The 21694-nt window shown below is 40.1% G+C and overlaps 2 protein-coding genes across 2 annotated transcripts; both read left to right on the plus strand.

Annotated features, from left to right (window-relative positions):
* Nucleotides 1–3299: 3299 nt before the first annotated feature.
* Nucleotides 3300–6893, plus strand: gfi1b (growth factor independent 1B transcription repressor; the record flags this gene model as incomplete). Its single annotated transcript, XM_080046453.1, has 7 exons — nt 3300–3358; nt 3816–3916; nt 4253–4441; nt 4536–4759; nt 5256–5393; nt 6060–6225; nt 6715–6893. The coding sequence occupies exons 2-7, from the start codon at nt 3823–3825 to the stop codon at nt 6891–6893; spliced, it is 990 nt and encodes a 329-aa protein (XP_079902579.1). The 5' UTR covers nt 3300–3358; nt 3816–3822.
* Nucleotides 6894–13908: 7015 nt separating this feature from the next.
* gtf3c5 (general transcription factor IIIC, polypeptide 5) lies at nt 13909–21645 on the plus strand. The gene is made up of 11 exons (XM_080046175.1): nt 13909–14189; nt 14671–14869; nt 15492–15687; nt 15864–16050; nt 16856–16960; nt 17344–17458; nt 17636–17716; nt 18370–18458; nt 18723–18805; nt 21133–21275; nt 21393–21645. Exons 1-11 carry the CDS (start codon nt 13986–13988, stop codon nt 21578–21580), a joined length of 1590 nt encoding a protein of 529 aa, XP_079902301.1. The 5' UTR covers nt 13909–13985; the 3' UTR covers nt 21581–21645.
* Nucleotides 21646–21694: the final 49 nt, after the last annotated feature.

Genomic DNA, 21694 nt, shown 5'->3' on the forward strand with positions numbered 1-21694 from the left:
AAAATGGGTTTGTTCAATTACGTCTGCTAACTCTGAAGCGCTATTTTCATCCAAGCTCCGTCAATTAGTTCTCTCTAATGCAAAACTAACATTGTTTTTCCCATCTCTCTGTTGGTGGAAGGATGAGGTGTGTGGGTAATGCGGTTTCGCGTGACCCACATGTAAAGAGCGCACGCGCGATATTAGTTTTTTTTCCCAAAGTTAGTTGGTAGATCAATATAAAAGCCCCAAGTAACATAAAAAAAATAATAAATTAAAATTTGGAAAAAAAAACAAGATTAGGGGAAGTAATGAGATGAGGCAAAAAATATATAATTTTATCATATAGGCCACATTCAATTTTAGACATGTAAAGACACAATAACTGATAATAACAATGTAATTCTGTGTTTATGTTATAAGACATATGTCAAAATAAAGATGCTGTTGATATTTACAAAAATCTAATGATTTTTTTGACTTAAAGTTGCAGTGTGTATAACGCGTGGGCCTATTTTGGCTCAGAGAATTTACAGAGGCAGGTGGCCTTCAAGGAAAGTTAAAGTTAGTTAGGCCTACTTAACATGGCATAATCCACAACTGCTTCAAGTCTCCACTATCAATTGATGAGGCTTAGAAGTAGGCATAGGCCTAGTTTGTTCTTCATAGTACTTCTTTGTCTTCCAATGTGTGCATTTCCTGTGGAAAACCCATTATATTATATAAAAAGCATGAGGCTGTTAAGTTTGTACGTTCTGTGCAAATGTACAAACATGGTGTTGCAACATGGCAGCGTCCGTCGAGCTCCATATAAAAGGCACATTTTAAGGTAATTAAAACATACTTATGAATATTTTAATCAATTTCTACTAAGTCTGTTCTGAAAAATACAAATTCCCTTTGTACACTGTGCCTTTACAACATTTTACAAATTAATGAAAAAGGAAATTCTCACTTACAATGGCATACTTTTTACCTAGAAATAATGACTTTGTATAATTTCCCATATAGAAATGTTGTTTTAAATTTACTGTGCCAGAATTTCGATTTACCATGAATATTGTTTTTGTTGTTGCTTTTCCTGACACCTAATCTATTCTATATGTTTGCTGGCAGAAGTTGTCCTCCGTACCTTGAATGCAAACGTTAATGCAAATGCAATTATTTTACATTCTTATTAAATACATGATGTTGCATTGTTGTCATTGGCAAAATACCTATGTGTCTTTCCATGAAAATGATTCTGATTGAGCTGGTGGCCTGACATTTGAGACTTCATGATTTGTTTTGGCTCAAGACTTTCAAACAGAATGAACATTCATTCGAAAGCTTTATTAAAAAAATCAAGAGCATGTGAGCAAAGTAGGATTTAGACGACCAAAAGTAAACTAGTTAAGCAGTGTATACTGTTACGCTGAGGTCACTTTGGTGCTGTCCTACAGCGTAAAATAAACAGTGTTTTTTTTTTATTGTATTAGGTTAGATTAGATTCAACTTAATTGTCATTGTGCAAATGCTAGTACAATTCAATAGAACTAAGCATCCAACCACAAAAGGCAAATAGTAGTAATAATTGATGTGCTGCATGTTTGACAGGGGCTGTGGGCTTTTCCCTTTTCAACTCCCTGTCAGTATTAATCTAATTAGGGTTTCTTGACCTTCATTTATGACAACAGGGTGGGTTGGCTGCACGTAATGAATAGAACAGAACCAAACAAAAGACAAAGGCAGGGTTATTGGTGAAGTTGCATTGGCCGTTTGTGACATTAATCAGCTTCATATCAGACAATAACAACTCCTACCTTATGGCCAGTACTGTGCTGTTTTGTGTGTATTAATTGTGTATAAACATCCAGTGAATAATAATCCAATAAATGCTCTCCCTACTGCATGATCATGTTGTAGGCTACAGGCTACACTCCACTGGCATTCACATACTGTATTACCTCTATGCATATGTACATAACTCTGCACTTTTTTCACTTTGACACATCTGGTTAGATGCCAAAATGCATTTGGCTGTGTAAGTCATGTGCAATTACATGATTTAAAAAATAAATATGTAGGCCACATGCAAAACAAATATGGAACATAAAGTAAACAAACACACATTGCATAACATCATTGCACACTGTATTTTTTATTATTTGGAAAATGAGTCTTTTTCTGGTTAAAAAATATGTACAAACCTATTTTAAAAATTGTTAATATATAATGTGTGGACATTATATTATCTACTGTAATTCAAGTGTGTAGATTAAAGATACGCACTGTGTCCACAAGATGTCGCACTTGCACTTCTTCACCGACACAAATCCTCTCCTCGCACTTTAAAACCTCAACTCTTCAACTCAATGTTGTCGTTTGGGTTGTGTTATTTTAGCATGCCAAGGTCACATTACTTTATGAAAATAAGAAATACAAATAATACAATCATTTTATATATATTTTTATTTCAGACTATTTTTCCATCCTGATCATGTCTGGAACCAAAGCAATAGCAAAAGTAAATCTGTCTTTTCATAAATATCGACATGATGTTGTAAATACAGACAGAGTCAACAGCGCAGACTGGTTTGGTGTGTGTTTTGGTGTGTGTGTGTGTGTGTGTGTGTGTGTGTGTGTGTGTGTGTGTGTGTGTGTGTGTGTGTGTGTGTGTGTGTGTGTGTGTGTGTGTGTGTGTGTGTGTGTGTGTGTGTGTGTGTGTGTAGGCCTATGTGTGATATGGAGGTGCCAGCATCATGTGATCTTTTCCCTGTTCATATCGTGCACGCAACATAGTCATACACGTAACTCAAATCCTGTAAATCAAACATTGTAAGGGAGGAAATATTTGGTCGGATTTTTTGGTTTAAAATAATTTCTCATCCTTAAGATTTTTCAACTTCTGAATTTATAATGTATAATGTAAAACTTGTATATTTTTATTGTATTTTTTATTAGGGCTATTTAAACTTATTTTTTAATATCGTCGCAAGTGTGCAGTACATTTTCTCCTTTAAATACTGTCAATTTTGAACCTTTAACCCCTTTGTGGGTGTTTTTTGTATGTAACTGTTCCAGGGACAGTAAGGGCATATGTTTTTTACGCAAATTCTCAGCTGCAGGTTGGCCTTTTCATTGGCTGAAACCACAGTCAGATTCCCCTGCGCAATTATCTGATTGAAAATCAGGGAGGGGAGAAAGAGAGAAAGAGCAACAAGTGTGATGGTGTTACACTGCTTTGCTTTTCGGACTTTTAAGAAACGATTTGATGACACTTTTTTTGCTCTCTCTGTCCGGCGAGCCGATATACACCCAGGAGAACACGGAATCATTTATTTGAATTTTTTTATTATTACTGCGAATTTAATTTCGACGGGAACCTGTTCACTTAAAGGTGAGTGCACTGTCCGCTCACTGCCAAATGAAGTCTACACACAGCTGGAGTGAAGCTTTTGCTTAATTTTATAACTTTATTCAACAAGTAGCCTAGACCAAATGGATTATTTTAAGTGTAAAAACGTGTCAATTAGCTAATAGCTATAAGGCCTGTTTACCAAGAAAGACAAATCGCCTATAGCCCAACATTTAATTTACTCATTTAGCATGTGAGTTTTAATTTAAAGTTAATTAAATTATAACAGAGAAGGCTAACTTATCTACAAATAACTACAGAAAGCATTTAGCCTATAAAAGTTGCCGTACGGGTTTAGTTCCAAACGCCTTTGGTTACATGTTTTAATTTTTTAATTTTTATAGAACAAATTTGGCCTGATCAATACTTTATCGACATGCGTGTTTCAGTCTTCAATACATTTTATTGCGTCGCTAACGAATTGTTGTTCTGCGTGCAGGTCCAACATGCCTCGGTCATTTCTTGTGAAAAATAAAAGGTGCACATCCTATAATGTTCACCGAGCGTATGAAGACGAGCCGAAGTCTCCCATATGTCCAGGTAAGAATTGCCGAAAGTAGGCTTACCATCATCTGAATATTTGAGAAAAGCAACTGTTAGGACAGTTGTATTACAGTGTTTACTGCCTTGTGTCCTTATTTTAAAGTAGCTGCTGTTTTCAACATTTTCATGATTTTAGATTCACATGCTGATTTATTTTAAGGAGATTATTAATTTTGCATAAATTCAGCATTTAAAGTTCTGTTTCCTATTCAAACAACCCCCAAGAGGCATGGCAGTTTTTCTTATATATAATATTTCCCTGCAGCCTTACCACATAGAGAGATGTATTTTGCTTGAATCAATCACACTTTTAATTGTTGTGGGTTTTTGTAGAAGTTCCACCAGAGGTACATAGCACAGACTCTTCAGATGAGCCCCAGTCTGAGGGGCTACCTTCCCCCCCGGCCCGCTGCTCTATTGAGAAGGAGGAGGCCGAGCCAGAGCCTGAATGCACCTTACCTGCCCAGCCTGAGCCCATCACCAGGCCCCTAGTGGCTCCCACACAGCCATACTACCTACACGGTGAGCTGCCTGTACATTTATCTCCACATTTTCTCAAGTCTTTATGTTTGTATAGAGAGGTAAAACTTGTGTATGTGTGTGTGTGCCCTCTCAGAGCCTCACATGGCAGGATTCCCCCCATTCTACAAGCCTGCATACACCTGGGAGCCTTCCTCCTACGAGCTCCGTCAGATGAGCTTCAGCCCCACAGTGCTGCAACACGCCAGCAATCTGTACAACACTCACATCAGCCGCTCACCACAGCCCCAGCAGCCTCTGGACTGCAGCACACACTACTCCCCCACCTCCAACACCTACCACTGCATCACCTGTGACAAGGTACGAGCAAACATCAGTAGCTGACAACTAAGCTTTCGTCTTAGTTGTGAAGAGATTCTCATCAAGTAATTCGCCAAAGATAATTGCCCATGTCATAGTGCATAACTTTGCTATAGTGCGATTTCATTCAAGCCATCGCCAAACAAGTGGATTAAGCCTATCAGCTCCAGAAAACCCTCTCTGTATTTCTCAGTATGGCAGCGTTTACAAACCTGTGTCGCCCCCCCCCCCCCGACATTGGCGCAGGAGCTCAGAAAAATCCCAAGAAGCGTTCAAGAAATGTTTCAGTTGTTGATACTACTGCTAAGAAAAAAACCTGGACGTACAGTAGAGGGAATAAAATCCATGGGCAATCACCGAAGGCTTACCTCATGTAGATACGCCGACATTGTTGTTGTAATTATTCCTCAAGAGGGCATCAGACGTTACGCACTATTAGCTTTAAAGTAGTGTCACTGTATCAGTCACCAGCGTTAATGGACCGACTCTGCTCTAGGTGTTCTCAACGCCCCACGGCCTGGAGGTCCACGTCAGGAGGTCTCACAGTGGAACCAGACCTTATGGCTGCAACATCTGCAGAAAGACCTTCGGCCACGCTGTCAGCCTGGAGCAACACATGAACGTCCACTCTCAGGTATGACAGTGACTACGCACACTGCACAATAGTTAAACGTCACAGGCAGCCTGGACTTATTAGGCTGCTTTAACATTAAGTCAGGGGACAATGTGAGGGACAGATTCCAAAGTAAGAGGTACAAGTCAGATCAACAAAGCTATATTAAGACTTTAAGTCCTCAGTATGGCTCAAGTTCCTACACTTCCCAAAATGCAACTGTTTTCATTTTTATCTTGTGCTTTCACATCTCTCCACGCCTTCAGTTTGAATCACAGGTTTGAAAGTTTTTTCTCTTTGCCCTAGTGGAGAGAACCCAGATGACATCACAACGACATCATCAGGGTCATTATTCTATCTAACAGGGTTTTATAGCGTATTACAGTAGTGCGAGGATGAGTCAACCAATCTTTATGTGTAACTTGATTGGATTGCCATATTGTTATTTACAACATGGTAATAGCTTATACATTTAAATTACATTTAGAGGTGGAGTCGGCAGTTCTGGGGAATGGTTGTTGTCAAAAACAATAAATAGCTCCATATGATGTGCTACCTGTGTTAATACACAGCCTAGGCTCTGTTAACGGACATCTCGCTAGCTATGGTGGGCCCCTTTGTTTACATCCTTCTCACGTATTGATGACTGCCTAACACATCTTGTCATCTTTGCCTCTGTTTCATCAGGAAAAAAGTTTTGAGTGCAAGATGTGCGGCAAAACATTCAAACGTTCCTCCACCCTCTCCACACACCTGCTCATTCACTCAGACACCAGGCCTTACCCCTGCCAGTACTGCGGCAAGAGGTTCCACCAGAAGTCTGATATGAAGAAACACACGTACATTCACACAGGTAAGTCACAGTGTGCACATTGTTTTCTTTACAGTAGGTGGCCATATTCTTTATAACGCTAGAAATAATCGTCTGCTTTCCAGGTGCAGCATGCAGGAATTGTTTCGAGGAGTAATATAACTACTGATAAATCAGAAAAAGAAAACTTAAACAAATGTCCTGCATATTTGCATATCTCGTTTTCCTGCTTCACGCAGCGCTCTGTAAAAGGAACTCTATGCTGTCGACATATGTCGCCAATAAATGTTTGACAAATCTGAACAATAGCACGATTCAACCCTCCGGTCGATGTAAATTTTTCTGGTAAAAACACCATTTATGACGGGGATGACATAGTCTACCCAGTTCTCCGGACGCAGTTGAAACGGAAACTGCAAACTTTTTGTCTATGCAAATCCTTCCAACATGATCCAAGATTTGATCGTGTGGATAATAACTTTTTTTTCTCTCTCTCTTTTTCTCTCTTTTGATGCATGTTTTCTTTTGTAGGCGAAAAGCCCCACAAATGCCAAGTGTGTGGTAAGGCGTTCAGCCAAAGCTCCAACCTGATCACACACAGCAGGAAACACACCGGCTTCAAACCGTTTGGATGTGACATCTGCTCCAAGGGCTTCCAGCGTAAGGTGGATCTCCGCAGGCACCACGAGAGCCAGCACGGCATGAAGTGAACTGCGCCTCCATTCACAACAGTAGCAAGTGTTGTTGTTTTTTTTACGTGTACAAAACCATTTAAACGTTAAGCTGATATGTAATATAATCTAGAAGTCTGATATGTTTCTGGATGGCCTTCACGGATAAAGTACAAGTATAAGGAAGAAGTGGAATCCATTTTCTATTAAAGGCAATCCAAAAGAACATGTAAAATGAAGAAGTAAAGTAGTGGATTAAGCTGTATTTGTTAATATATTGGAAGTAACTCTGTCTCAAAGATGTGTGTCTGCGTGTGGATGAATGGGCGATGTCATATTCATTTCAAAGTATGCTTGTGTCTTCTGTTTACAACTAGAACATTATCTTCTGTTTCGATTAATTTATTTAAAATGTGCTTGAGCGACGTGTGTTGTATATACGCTGGAGTCACAGTCTGTTAATTGATGAATAGCTTTCATCCAAAATAAAAGGGTGAACTCAAAAGGGGCAATCCTTGTTGTTTTTTTCTGTTAGAATAAAGACTTTCAGAGGGACATGCGACACACCATCCTTTGTATGCGTAAGACAAAATACAGCCCTTGAACGTTGTTTGTCTACGATGAGCTATGTAAACACACTTTTCTGCCCGTTTGGCTCTTTCTGTGTGTTCTTCTGAGTCATTTTCTTGTCGGAGCAGGATGTAGACATATGTGACTGTGTGGCCTCAGGTGTGAATCTCTCGCAGGGACCCAGAGATAGGGCTTGATGTTGCAGTCAAATAATGCTCCAGGAACACCATGCAAATCCCAGGGACGGCTATTCATTCCTGAGAGCTACCTACAAAGCACACCAAGGAAAAAGGCCATGAAGCGGTCAGTTCGGTGCAGTTACTTCCTGCTGTCTGATACTCTGCAGTTTCCCCGTCACCTCACGAGAGGCAAAGTCAGCTCTATAATCTCAGGGAAAAATCAGAATTGCACAAACTGTAAGCTACGCCATATTGAAGCATGTCCACATATACACACACACACACACACACACACCCTTAGTGTAGATCCAGCGTATAGCAGCTAGGCATTTACAGTGCTTTGAGTCTAATGGGACACAGGGATTAATAAGAGCTGTGGAAAAAGGGATTGATTACTTACTCAAACCGTCACCACACCCAACCTTGCCTGTTGGATTTACTTCGACAAACAAATGGCGATTCCAAAGACTATCGCCACCTTCCACAAACACCAAACCTGTTAGGACGTTAAGCTGCTCCAGGCAAATCAGATCATCACCTAGGCCTTTTTGTAAATCTGACACGAACAGGATGCAGTGTATGTAGTCAGACTTTGGAAAACTCCCTGAGCTAAAAGGTAGACCAGTTAGACTTCTGATGACAAGACATTATTTTACAGCACAATGGATCCTGAATGAGATCTAAAAAGTAGTTGCATCATCAAGACCATATAGAGGTTAAATGGGCACCATGCAGTTTCAGGTGAGGGGGATTTGTTTACATTTGCAGACCCTGCACTTAGTTTACAAAATATATTTACTCTACATGACGTTTTCAGTTTTCAAAAATGATATAATCATGATTCAAAACAAGATTATTTTGAGCATCTGGAACCAAACGTAAGATTAGTATACTGTATATTTGTATACACAACTGTGGGCCCTGCTACTGCGAACAACAACAACAACAACAAAAGTGAAACAGTAACTTTCAGGTGGCTTTCTAACTTCAAACGGTGTTCCAGGGATCCAATTTCCCTATGAGGAAAGTTTGTCTACTCAGTTATGATCATATACCTTAGAAAATGTTCACTTCTCTGACACAGCCAAAGTTACATAGCGCACCATTAATATGTGGGTTCATAAGTTCACCAAAAGTGCCACAGTGTTTTCACTCGTGTTGTGTAATGAATGTAGGGGGTCTATGCTGCATAAATCAGTGTCTGTGCAGGGAAGAAAGGGGCTTACTGTCTAGCAAACAAAGCTGAGGTTTTATGCAAAATGTTTTGCTCAATTAGTAACAGGCCAACTGTCTCCGTTGTTGTGTCCCCTCTACAACAGTCAGACCGCCTGCATCCTGGTACAGGGAGGCAGAGCAAGTCAAAATCCTTGCACAGGTAACAGAGAAGGGAGACAGTCAGAGGATGATCTTGGGTGGGACTAAACAAACAGGACATGGGTCCTGGAAGGGGAGGGGCAGTGCCTGGGGAAAAACGGGAAAAAGTGAAGAAAGAGTGCTGGTGTTTCTGCGTGCACCTGAAAGTATTCCTCCACTTGTGTACAGGTGTGAAGAGCTTTTTGTGTGGGGCAGTAATTGTGATTTTTCTTTTTGCTAAGCACAGATGCACAGATAAAGCAGCAGATGTGTGACTGTGTCTATTCAGTGTGTTTGTGTGGTTGTTCAGCCCTCTGTCATTTGCATACGTGTTTTGCCTGAGGTGTTGTGGTAGCCTGAGAGCTGCAAGTGTACTTGATTCTCTTTCTAACTGTTCAGCTCTCACGGTTAGAGGACATTTTGGGAAGGGTATTCAAGAGCTGCAACAAAATGTACTTTGAGTAGTAGTATTAGTAGTAAAATTCAGTAGCTGGATGTAAGCAGTAATGGGTCATGCTGCATATTCATAACGTGTCTGCAGGTTGCTACCTGAACAATTGGAGCAACTGATCCAGGATCTTAAACCGGAAACAGAGCAAATCTGTTCCATCCAGCAAAGACCAAATGACAAATTAATAAAAATCAAGACTCAAACATTAGTACTGTCTCAAAACACACAACACACGCTCCCTCTCTCTCTCTCACACACACACACACACACACACACACGCACGCACGCATGCACGCACACACACATACTGTAACTGGCACAGAGCAAGACATTTGTTTTGCAAATTGCCTCTATGCAAATAAACCCTGGCCAGTTCTGTGGAAACGCTGCAGGATGAAGGGCTGACTCAGGGAGTCTTAGTCATTATTTACTGGTTTAAGATCTCTCCAAATAGACCTTTTGCAACAACTTTTATCTGCAACTACCTTTGCTTTGGACATAAACATTTCCCCTCAGGAAAATCAGTTTTTTACAGTTGCACTGCAGGACCGACCCACATTCATTCACTGTTCCTCCCATGTGTCTGTATAGGCTGTTCCAGGTACTGACTTGTCTTCCATGTTTCTCAGTGTTTAGAGGATTACAACCAGTTGAACGTATATATATATCATCATGAAAGTTAGCCAGATGATTATTTACATTAAAACAATACTTTTTAGTATTAAACCTTTAAGAAATGTTTGAATAAATATGCAAATTTGGCAATGTCTTACTAAATATGCAAATATTTGCATCTCTTTAAAATACAAAAATCTACATGTTGCATAAAGCCAGAGATACAATCTTTATGTAATGTTTACAACGTGTAAAAATGTGTTGGATACACATTTGGCGTTTAAAGATGGTTGTACGTATAGGAGAAATGATATAGACACGAACAGACAAGGTTCAGTATATTAAAAGTCTAAATGTATATATTGGGCCTTTTATCTATACTAGAATGAAAGAAGACATGGAAGCAAAATAGACCAAATTGACCAGTTTCTGCCTGCTGTGCCCTGCTTTAAAGGTCATAATTGTAAATGGAAGAAAGCTAAATATTTGTATTCTCTTTCTGTAGTCAGTGTGTAAATGACATGCCAGTGGTCCATCACTTTGTTCCCAAGACAGACAATAATCCAAAGTGTCAACAGATTTCCTATGTATGACTGGTGACAGGAAGGAGCTGTAGGATCACATCCGCCGCTGTCAGACAGTGTTAGGGTGTGACACTATTTGATTGCCACGGACACTGTGTTGTGGTCCTGGCCTCCCCAAGATAAGTGCTCTGGTGACTTGTACGGATTGCCACGCCTACAAAATGTCATACAAAAAAAGGACTAACATGTGGTTCCTGTGGTCGCTTTTTTCTTGGATTTAATCGTTTAAGGCAACACAACCTGGTGCCTTCAAGTTACAGTGCAAACACTCCATCTCTGATCAGGCACAGGCAGTCAGTCAAGGCCCTCTTAATTACATCCTTCTTCACAGAATGCCTTTTTATTTTGTTACAAAAGATTAATTTATCGACACACCCGCCTAACGTGCCAATAAAACGTTGTTACATTTGTAAGTGTTGATACTGGATGGGGCGTCCTGCGTACAGGGCGGTCTTGGATGTAAGCCATGTGGTCAGTGGTATCCCAGGAACCACATGTCATCCTCTTCTCTCTGTCCCTATATGTTTCCATTCAATAACCATCTCGTTTAAACTTTTAAAAAGTGGACTTTTATTTAGAAAAAAACGGATCAGTAATGGATCATAATTTATTATGTTGTATTCATTGATTGTGCTTGTTTAATAACCTTAAGCTGAAATCTTCAACTTCTTGCGATACATCTCCAAGGTAAATCTGAAGACAGCATCATTGCGAGCACATAGTCTGCTGCAGTGGTTCCAAACCTTGGGTTAGAGTTCAATCTGTAGGTTCCTGAGATCACAAACGAGAGAGAAAAGCAGAACAATAACCTTTATGCTTCTCAAAATTAGATATATTTCTCAACTTTGCTTTTGTCTTGCCATATGGATGATCCACTACTTTATTTCGGACTGAAATATCTCAATAACTATTAGGTGGATTGCCAAGAAGCTCTGTACTACCATTCATGGTTTGTAGATGATGATATTGATTGACCTTGGTAATGCTTTGACTTCTCCTCCTGCACCAGTCTGGCATTCTTGGCCTTTCCTGAAATGTCTTAACAACTACTGAATGAAGCAGCAGGAAAGTTGGAACAAATCCCCTAACGTTTCATCTCACTTAATCGTCAGGTTAAAACATGACCAATTACTTCCAAATTGGATGACATTCCCATCAACCTCAACTGTACTTTGTTTTTTAGTAATGTTAGCCAATGTTAGAAAGTACAGCCTCACAGAGCTGCTAGCTAGCATGGCTATAGACATATTTGGCTTGTTAACTTACAAATTACTTGATCATCTCCTTCATTTTCAGGCCTCTAAAATGATTCAGACTGCACTATCTTCACACAAAGTTATTTAACTGCTTTGTTTCTTGGGTCACAAGACAAAAAATAACCACTATAGCTCCTATCGGTTTGAGAGTGGCAACTATTTAAAAACGTTATGCTTTTGCACTTGTGTGACAGTCACGGGCAGGTCTTCCCATCAAAGCCGCTTCATAAAAAGAGTCCAGCGAAAGCAATCACTGATAATCTTTGGTTTTGCCTACAGAAATTGACTAGGCTGCGTAGGTAGGTGTGGCCTAATGTCTACAACACACGTCCAAATATGACTTTACATACAGAGAGAAGAGATGACAGCTGTGTGAGAAGTAAGAGTGAGTGGGGGCAGGGGGATGGAGGGGGGTCAAATCTGAATGCAGCAGACTCTCTGATATAGTCTGATAACCTTATCATGGCCTCACCACATTGTAACGGCTGGGTAAGTCCAGCAGGGCTGCAGGGAGGAGCGGACAGGCCCTCCACTGAGATAGCACCAAGAGCTAGACCAACATTCGCTGGACAAGTGCAACACTAGAGCAAGAGAGAAATAAAGACTTCACCACAGCCACACCACAGCTTGTCAGTCAGAGCTTTGGGAACCTTCCACCCCCCTCCTCTGAATATCCCTCCCAAAAAAAAAAGATTGGGCTTCATAGCACTGTTACAGGCCAGGCTGAGTATTTTTTTGTTGAACTTCTGATAGTGCTCACAACTTTTTCATAAATGGAAGCCGGTGTAACCAAAAAAGAAACTCAAAATAGCACACAGTGAAGAGCTGAGAAAACAAAAAGATGTGTGTCCCTGGACTGGATGAACAGAGCTTACTTTCAGTGTGACCAACAAGATGATAGTTCATTAGTTTGTAATTCAACATCCAACACACAAGAGTCAACGTAAAACAACATCATCACATTCCTAAACTGACCTACGATTCGGAAATGTATCGAAATATTTCATCAAAATGTCCCACAGTTCAATAAAAAAAAATCCTTTTCCTCCAGGTAAGGACAATTGATTAAGAAAAAAGGTCCTTGTTTTTATAAAAAAAAATATATGGTGCCCTGTACTCCCTTAAGGGCATGTGAAAAGAAGACAAACTAGAATCAAAGTAAACACAGTATCACACCACACTGTAATTGCCCACACAACAGCATCTTAAATAACTTGGTAAACACACAGACACAACTGTTTCTTCCTTATCCATGACAGTCTGTTGACAGGTTCTGGGAGGGACAGCACAAATCCTCTTTGCTAAGGTTCCTCTGACAACAGTGGATGTCTCCTTCTGACAAAAGGCCTCTGTGAAACTATGCCTACTTTTAGAGGGTGTTCAAACAACCAATCTTCCATATGACATAAGATTACATGATGGGCAGATCATTGACATAGGGCTGATCAACAGTCAAACTGTTAATGGTGTTTCACTCGGATGGAGGGATGATGGCATTCACACACCTTCAACGACTTCATTTTGCCTTAGGCCTACACTGCCACCACGTGGCCAAATGTGTGCAGTGGCTTCATTACGATAGCTTAGGGCAGCTTGTTGTGTAGGATACTGTGTGTGGGTGTGAATCAATAATAATAATAATAATAATAATAATAATAATAATAATAATAATAATAATAATAATAATAATAATAATAATAATAATAATAATAATAATAATAATAATAATAATAATAATAATAATAATAATAATTTCAATACTAGTAACAATAATGATAATCAGCAAAAGTAGATGAGGATGATAAAATAAAACGATGTTGCCATGCGAACAATTCACAATGAAAATAAGCTATTAAATTGTTCAAATGTAATGTTCAGCTGGTGTTACCATCTTGAATTGGTTTTGATACAACTTGACTGTTTCGTTCAAAGCCCAATCAGTGTCAGGCTGCGGTGCGGAACTATATGTTTACAATATTGTTTCCGCCCGGCGTTATTTTGCACACAGACACACACACATGCGCTTGCTGCTTGCGCTGCTGTAACTGCAGCGGTCTGACGCACATATTTACATACCTGTCGTTTGTGGAGCCCGCTTACATATCACAGTTACAGTACTGAACATGGAGACCTTTAAGGACATAAAGATGGATTTCACTCTGAAAGAACTGACTCTCTCCAGTCAGTCTGCAGAGAGCGACGTTCCCGCCGGTTCGGCCACCGTGGAGCTGCGGGACCACCGGCTGGTGTGTGTGGAGTATCCGGCGGTGGTCGCTAGTGTGGACAAGATGCTGGAGACTCTCGGGGGAGAAAAGACAGTTACAAATGTAAGTAGACCGTAAACAGGGATATACTGTTGTAGGTCTTAATGTCTTTCATGTCATAATAATGTAGGATATGTAACATAGCTTAAATGCTACTCTGTTGGGGTTCAAACTTAAAAATTACAGTTACTTTGATAGTGAGACAAAATGCTTTTATCAGGGTTGCTGAAACGTCTGTCCACCAAAAAAAAAACGTGTGTTCTGTTTTCAGCAGGCACGAACTGAGTGATCCATGTTAATTGTAACTTATTTTAGGGACATATACCATTAAAGTTCAACTTTTGCTGACATAATGAGGGCCTGAGGGGAGGTCAAAATGGCCCCTGGAAGGTGTGTGACACATTAGACAGTTGGAAGTTCTCTTTGACTAGTTTAAAATGAACCAAGTCAAATGTCAAGTGGCTGTTCTTTGAGTAGTATACACCATGTGCCACATCTTTAGTGCACTAACCTGACCCGTCTGCGCTTGCTGTCATCCCCACAGACCTTCTCTCATCCCAACAGGCGCCTGGAGCTGCGTTTCAGACCTCAGGACCCCTTCTGCCACTCTCTGTGTGGGAACCGCTTCCCCTCCAGCAACCTCCTCCTCAGAGTGCGGCGCAGGGTGAGGAAGAAGGATCCCAAGGACGTGGAGATCCAAATGGACGTTCTCGGTCATATCGGAACAACATACAAATTCCAGGGTTAGATTGAAAGTCTTCCTATATTGAATTATTTAAAGTTGTATTTGTTGTATTAAAGGTGGAGTCAGCGATTCAGGAGAATGATTTTCTTTATATCAAAATCAGTGAGGATCTGCTTCCTGTATGTACACTGTGTTTTCGTTGTAAAGAATTCCATTGTTAATGTTCAGCCTCTGTAAACTACTATGTCAACAAAGGGTATGTAAACAGGGAGGGCCCACTGTAACATGCCCATTTACAGAGCCTAAGCTCCGGCTGTATGTTAACACTGGATTTTTTATTTCAGCGCACACACTGGTAGCTGATGGTGAGGGGATATTCATTGATTTTGATTTTTGGCATTCTCCCGAATTTCTGACTCCACCTTGAATCAAAGTTTTCAAACATTTTACAACCACAGAATATTTGGATTTTCTAGATAACATCTCCCATTATTGTCCAACCGCTTCTTAATAAAAAAAAAAAATTATAGTTTGTCATATAATTTTTCTTTTAGTATTTACGATTTATCCTTTGGACATGATTTGAACATTTCAGATAGAAAGAGATGGACTGATGTGAGGAAAACCGTGACAGACAGCTGTCTGAGGAGGACTGTTCTGATTGTATTTGTTTCTTGCAGGGATGGCAGACTTTCAATGCCTGGCTGTGCACAAAGAAGATGGAAAAGACATATCTTTGTACAACAAAATCATCCTACGCAAGTCAGAGAATCTGGAGTTCTTTGAGCGGCCCATGCCGTGCTTTCTCCCCCCGGCCATCTTCTCGCGCAGCGACACTCCAGTGGATTATTATTACCGCCCGGACGTCTATCAAAAGTCAGTGTGACGGCTACGAGGGAGAAACCACCTTTGCCAGTTCCTTTTGTCAAGTGTTTTGTTAAATGTCCTGTCTAAAAACAATGTTGTTGCTTTAATTTCACCATGATGCTTAATGCAGCTTATTGGGAATCTATGTATGAGATATCTCCTTTGTTTTCCTTTGTGTTAAATAGTCATATGCCCAGCGGGCCAAAGAAGAATGTCATCGGTTGGAATCGTGCTCGCCGGCCCCACAACGCAATATTTGTCAGCTTCATCGATCAAACCGTGCCTTCTGAGTGCATGGACGCAGCCCTGGCCAACTGGAAACGAGTCTGCATAAAGGACAGCGACAAGCGTACCGAGGAACAGTTGAAAAAGGTATGTGGGCTGACAAATATAATGCAAAGAAATCACTCTGATATCAGTCAAAATCATAACTTACTTGCTAAGAATAAACTCTCTCTTTTGAATTATTGAAGCGTTTCAGTCATTTCTGAAGCAAAAATGGCAAAAAAAACACTCTAGGCCATTGACCCGCACTAGCTTTTTATGTTTTTTACCCTTGTGAATTGAATATTTATTTGGTTTTGGTCTTTTAGTTGGATGAAATAATCAATTTGATGACAGAACCTCTGTCTCTGGGAAACGTGATGGTCATTCTTCCCATATGTTCTCCTATTTCATTGGCTCAACGATTAACAAAACAATGGATAGGTAATCACTAAAGAAGACGATCATAAGTTACAGCCTGCATATTTTCGTCTGGTGCTCTTTTCACCATCGGAATAGTTTTCCATTTCCTTTTATTAACCAAAACACATGGTGTATCTCCTTGACTCAAACAAAGTAAACTATTCTCACAGATTGAAACATGCATTGTTTGCTACCTTGCAATCTTCTTCCCTTTTCTGTACTTTTGTAGCTGTATTTAAATGATTAATTACAATTTCTTACACTGTTAACCTTGTTAATATATATATTTTTTGTTGCCCTCATCTTGTAGTGATAATAAAAGGTTTTTTTCAAGTCCTGTTTTCGACAATCACTATATCCTCCAGTGCAGCTGAGACCTTTGCAAACAATCGTTATCACTCCTGTTGGATGACGGTAGATGTAATGCTACATGGCTTTGACTGATAATCATTTCCTGGGTTATCTCAAACCAAATTTGTTTTGTTCCTAGATGTTTGAGAAACGGCCCATCTGGTCACGGAACGCGGTGAAGGCCAACCTCAACATCCACCCTGATAAACTGAAACTGCTGCTACCCGTATTCGCCTACTATACGGTGAGGTCAGGGGACAGATTGTGGGCATGGGATTTTAGAGGGGGGGTTTATACATTGGGATCTATCCATTTCCCCTGATGTTAGTGGGATACATTACGTACAATAAGTGTGAAACTTAAATAAAGTTTATGCAGCAAGTCAAGTCTTTCAATTTGAAAATATTTCTAGAAATAGATTCCAAGCTGACATCTATTCATTGATCTTTTTTTTGCCAAAGTACACTCCTGGGTGGTGTTTTATTGTATAGTTCATGTTATTGTGTCCTCTCTTGAAGCACTTGTAGAATTATTCATACAGTCCGATCTCCACTTTAATAAAAGTCCCATGCATTTATGTATACATTCTGCCCAATTGTTAGTTCAACATCAGATGTACTCCTCTAGGTGACAGGACCGTGGAGAAGTCTGTGGGTGAGGCTGGGCTATGACCCCAGAAAGTCCACAGAGTCCAAGAAGTACCAGTTACTGGACTTCAGGATCCGCTGCAGCACCAAGCACGGTAAGCACCCGAGGCAGGACAGGACAACAGCTACCATGGATTTTCAAGGAGGCTTTGATCAAATTCACTTTTTTAATAGTTATTTTCAGAGTTACTTTGGGTTAGTGTTAGAAAAGGGTTGAAAGGTAAATTACCTGTGTGTACTGACTGTTGCTTCCTCTCTCTTCCCGCCTTCAGGGTATACATTGGCTGAAATGCCAGTAAAAGCCAAGAGGAGTTCCCTTAGCTACAGCCTGCCTATCGTATTCAACAAAACAGGTGAGTTGGTGAATTTATTTAGACATGTGTAATTGTTTTAACATGGAAGAAGCAGTGACAGAAACGGCTAAATTGGAATGATTATATAATGTGCACCTGTGCTTTTCCTACTGCGACACATGAGGTCTAAATACCTGGCCAAGACTGAAGCACCAAGATACAGATTGCCAAAATATAGAAAATAACGTGAATTCCATTCAACTTTATTTTAAAACGTTTTCTCCAAGCTCTCTGGCTTCAAAAAACTTAATGAACTCTTCTTTGATGTGTCCAGAAGTTTAGTTTTTTCCAGATTCAAAAGCCATGGCCATGTACTGTACTTGTAACCGGTTTACGGTTGTCTTTTCCAAAAACCGTCATGTGAAAGAGCAGGATGTTCCATAATCAGGATAGAGAGTAGGAGAAAGGTTATTTCTCTAGATAGCTTTCTGATATCATGCCAATTGTAGTGCCAATGTGAACACGTTGTCTGATTTCATGCGTATGCTGGTTTAATGTGACCATGAAACATGCTGAGAGTCTGGAAATAATCTTCTGGCACTTAATGAAAGGGTGCCATGATGTAGAGGTGATGGGCACCATGGTCATTTTATGTTGACACGATCCATACACCATCCTTCCAGTCATACAGTACACAATGTTTTACCCCCCAGGTCCCCAGCCAGCTAGTGTGATGGAACTTCCCGCTCAGGAAGGTCCTAGCACCAGTCGAGACCCAGTCCCAATATCATACCAGCTGAAGGTAAGTGTAGGCCCAGCATCACCCAGTTATTTATTTCAAATGAAAATTTCACATCAGTTTTTCTTATTTATTTATGCAATTTGATCACGTTGGATCTCCATATATATTAAGCCTTAAGTTTAAAAAGTTGGAGGGTAAGAAAAGTCTTCTCATCTGTTCTGAGGAAAGGGATTGACTATTGTAGTAGTCATGCAAAAGTTATATTGAACAGAATCTGTATTATCCCTGCTTTTATACCAACTATTACACCAACTGTCTCCACAGGAGTCGTCTTATATCTTCAGAGATGGCATGCTGCCTCCTCACAGACAGATGTTTTACCAGCTCTGTGATTTGGAAGTGAGAAGGTACTTTGCACTGCTCAGCTCAGTAAAGCCCAGTACTTGAAGGAATTCAAAGTGATGTCAGAGTCTATGAGAGCTGGGGAACACCTAACAATTAGCTTATTATACAGGTCCTTCTCATATAATTAGCATATTGTGATAAAGTTGATTATTTTCCATAATGTAATGATAATAATTGAACTTTTTTGAATATTTCAGGTCTTTTGTTGTTTTAATACTGATGATTTTGGCATACAGCTCATGAAAACCCCAAATTCCTATCTAAAAAAATTAGCATATCATAAAAAGGTACTCTAAACGAGCTCTTCACCTAATCATCTGAATCAACTAATTAACTCTAAACACCTGCAAAAGATTCCTGAGGCTTTTAAAAACTCCCAGCCTGGTTCATTACTCAAAACCGCAATCATGGGTAAGACTGCTGTCCAGATGGCCATCATTGACACCCTCAAGCAAGAGGGTAAGACACAGAAAGAAATTTCTGAGCGAATAGGCTGTTCCCAGAGTGCTGTATCAAGGCACCTCAGTGGGAAGTCTGTGGGAAGGAAAAGGTGTGGCAGAAAACGCTGCACAACCAGAAGAGGTGACCGGACCCTGAGGAGGATTGTGGAGAAGGGCCGATTCCAGACCTTGGGGGACCTGCGGAAGCAGTGGACTGAGTCTGGAGTAGAAACATCCAGAGCCACCGTGCACAGGCGTGTGCAGGAAATGGGCTACAGGTGCCGCATTCCCCAGGTCAAGCCACTTTTGAACTAGAAACAGCGGCAGAAGCGCCTGACCTGGGCTACAGAGAAGCAGCACTGGACTGTTGCTCAGTGGTCCAAAGTACTTTTTTCGGATGAAAGCAAATTTTGCATGTCATTCGGAAATCAAGGTGCCAGAGTCTGGAGGAAGACTGGGGAGAAGGAAATTCCAAAATGCCTGAAGTCCAGTGTCAAGTACCCACAGTCAGTGATGGTCTGGGGTGCCATGTCAGCTGCTGGTGTTGGTCCACTGTGTTTTATCAAAGGCATGGTCAATGCAGCTAGCTATCAGGAGATTTTGTAGCACTTCATGCTTCCATCTGCTGAAAAGCTTTATGGAGATGAAGATTTAATTTTTCAACAAGACCTGGCACCTGCTCACAGTGCCAAAACCACTGGTAAATGGTTTACTGACCATGGTATTACTGTGCTCAATTGGCCTGCCGACTCTCCTGACCTGAACCCCATAGAGAATCTGTGGGATATTGTGAAGAGGAAGTTGAGAGACACCAGACCCAACACTGTGGATGAGCTTAAGGCCGCTATCGAAGCATCCTGGGCCTCCATAACACCTCAGCAGTGCCACAGGCTGATTGCCTCCATGCCACGCCGCATTGAAGCAGTAATTTCTGCGAAAGGATTCCCGACCAAGTATTGAGTGCATAACTGAACATAATTATTTGAAGGTTGACTTTTTTGTATTAAAAACACTTTTCTTTTATTGGTCGGATGAAATATGCAAATTTTGAGCTAGGGATTTTTGTTTTTTCTTTACTTTTTTGCCAAAATCATCAATATTAAAACAATAAAAGGCTTGAACTACTTCAGTTGTGTGTAATGAATCTAAAATATATGAAAGTCTAATGTTTATCAGTACATTACAGAAAATATTGAACTTTATCACAATATGCTAATTATATGAGAAGGACCTGTATGTCTTGAAACAGCAGAATGTCTGTGCTACGTGCAAGAAGATTTTACATATTACATACAATTGTTTTATTACATTTTTTTAAAATAAAAAAGAGCCCTATGAATGGCCAGGGGTAACATTGTTTAGTTAGTTACATAGTGTTAGTTACGCCACAACATAATAAAGAAAATATCAGAGAAGGACTATGTAATCATTAGTAATTATTGTAAAGTAAATCTGTCCCTCTTGCTGTGTTTTACTTAACTTTTAAAAGTACAAACGTTTTAGCATCCATAGATTAATAGATAAAAGGACTCATTATGCTGAGTGGCCCCTCAGTATAATACATATTGTATTATGATGATTTATGCATTAATGTTAACCTATAATAATACAAAACCTACAACTTTGAAGTTGTATTTGGTAAGGGAAGGTTGTATACATCATAATTTATTTGTTTATGATTTTATATTCATCTGAATCAAAAAGTAAATAGTTACTTTAATGCATGTAGAAAAAGTTCATATTTGCCTCTGGAAAGCAGTGGGGTAATATAATATAATACTTAAGTAAAGAACAATGCTGTTGAACAAAGTTGTTCGTAAGTGCAGTACTGATGTAGGTGTACGTAGCTGTATAAGTAGTGTAAAGTAACCGTTTCTGTGTGTTTCCAGTATCAAACAGCAGGTCGATAAGAATGTTGGTGAGGAGCAGGTGTGTGACGAGCGAGACGGCTGGTGTGCTATCGGCACCACGGACAAGCTGAGGGACCTGATGTCGACCATGATCAAGAAGGTCATCCGAGCCCAGAAACCCCGTAAGGGAAAAAAAACTACATTACAAAGACCTGCAAAACTTTGGCTCCTGTATCAATTTAACACTGTGTTGAAAAGTGTGTCAACTGACTGATATTATTGTTATTTTTGTCTCTCAGCAGAAGAAGTCCCCCAGAGACGCAGACGCAAAGGTGTGATTTCAAACCCTCTGGGCCGAGATGAGGAGGAAGAGGTTCAGTACGACGACAACAAGGATGATGAAGAAGAGGAAGATGAGGATGATGACTTTCTGCCGTCGGAGGGAAGTGAAAATGAGATGGAGACAGAAATGCTGGATTATCTGTAACCAAATACAGCCATTCTAAAGACATTAATCTCCACTGTGAATATTGTCCGTAATGATATCTGTTAAGGGAGTTATGTTTGAATTATTTTTAAATGAGTAAAATGTAAATAAAAA

This window comes from Ammodytes marinus (genome assembly GCF_949987685.1).
Source record: "Ammodytes marinus genome assembly, chromosome: 18".
In the NCBI taxonomy this organism is placed as follows: domain Eukaryota; kingdom Metazoa; phylum Chordata; class Actinopteri; order Uranoscopiformes; family Ammodytidae; genus Ammodytes; species Ammodytes marinus.

What these genes read in the sequence shown, in the direction of transcription:
- gtf3c5 (XM_080046175.1), top strand. Translation starts at nt 13,986, where the DNA reads ATGGAGACCTTTAAGGACATAAAGATGGATTTCACTCTGAAAGAACTG. An exon ending in CGCCCGGACGTCTATCAAAA is followed by an intron (nt 15,688 to 15,863) that starts GTCAGTGTGACG and finishes TGTGTTAAATAG; the next exon opens with TCATATGCCCAGCGGGCCAA. An exon ending in CCGCTGCAGCACCAAGCACG is followed by an intron (nt 17,459 to 17,635) that starts GTAAGCACCCGA and finishes TCCCGCCTTCAG; the next exon opens with GGTATACATTGGCTGAAATG.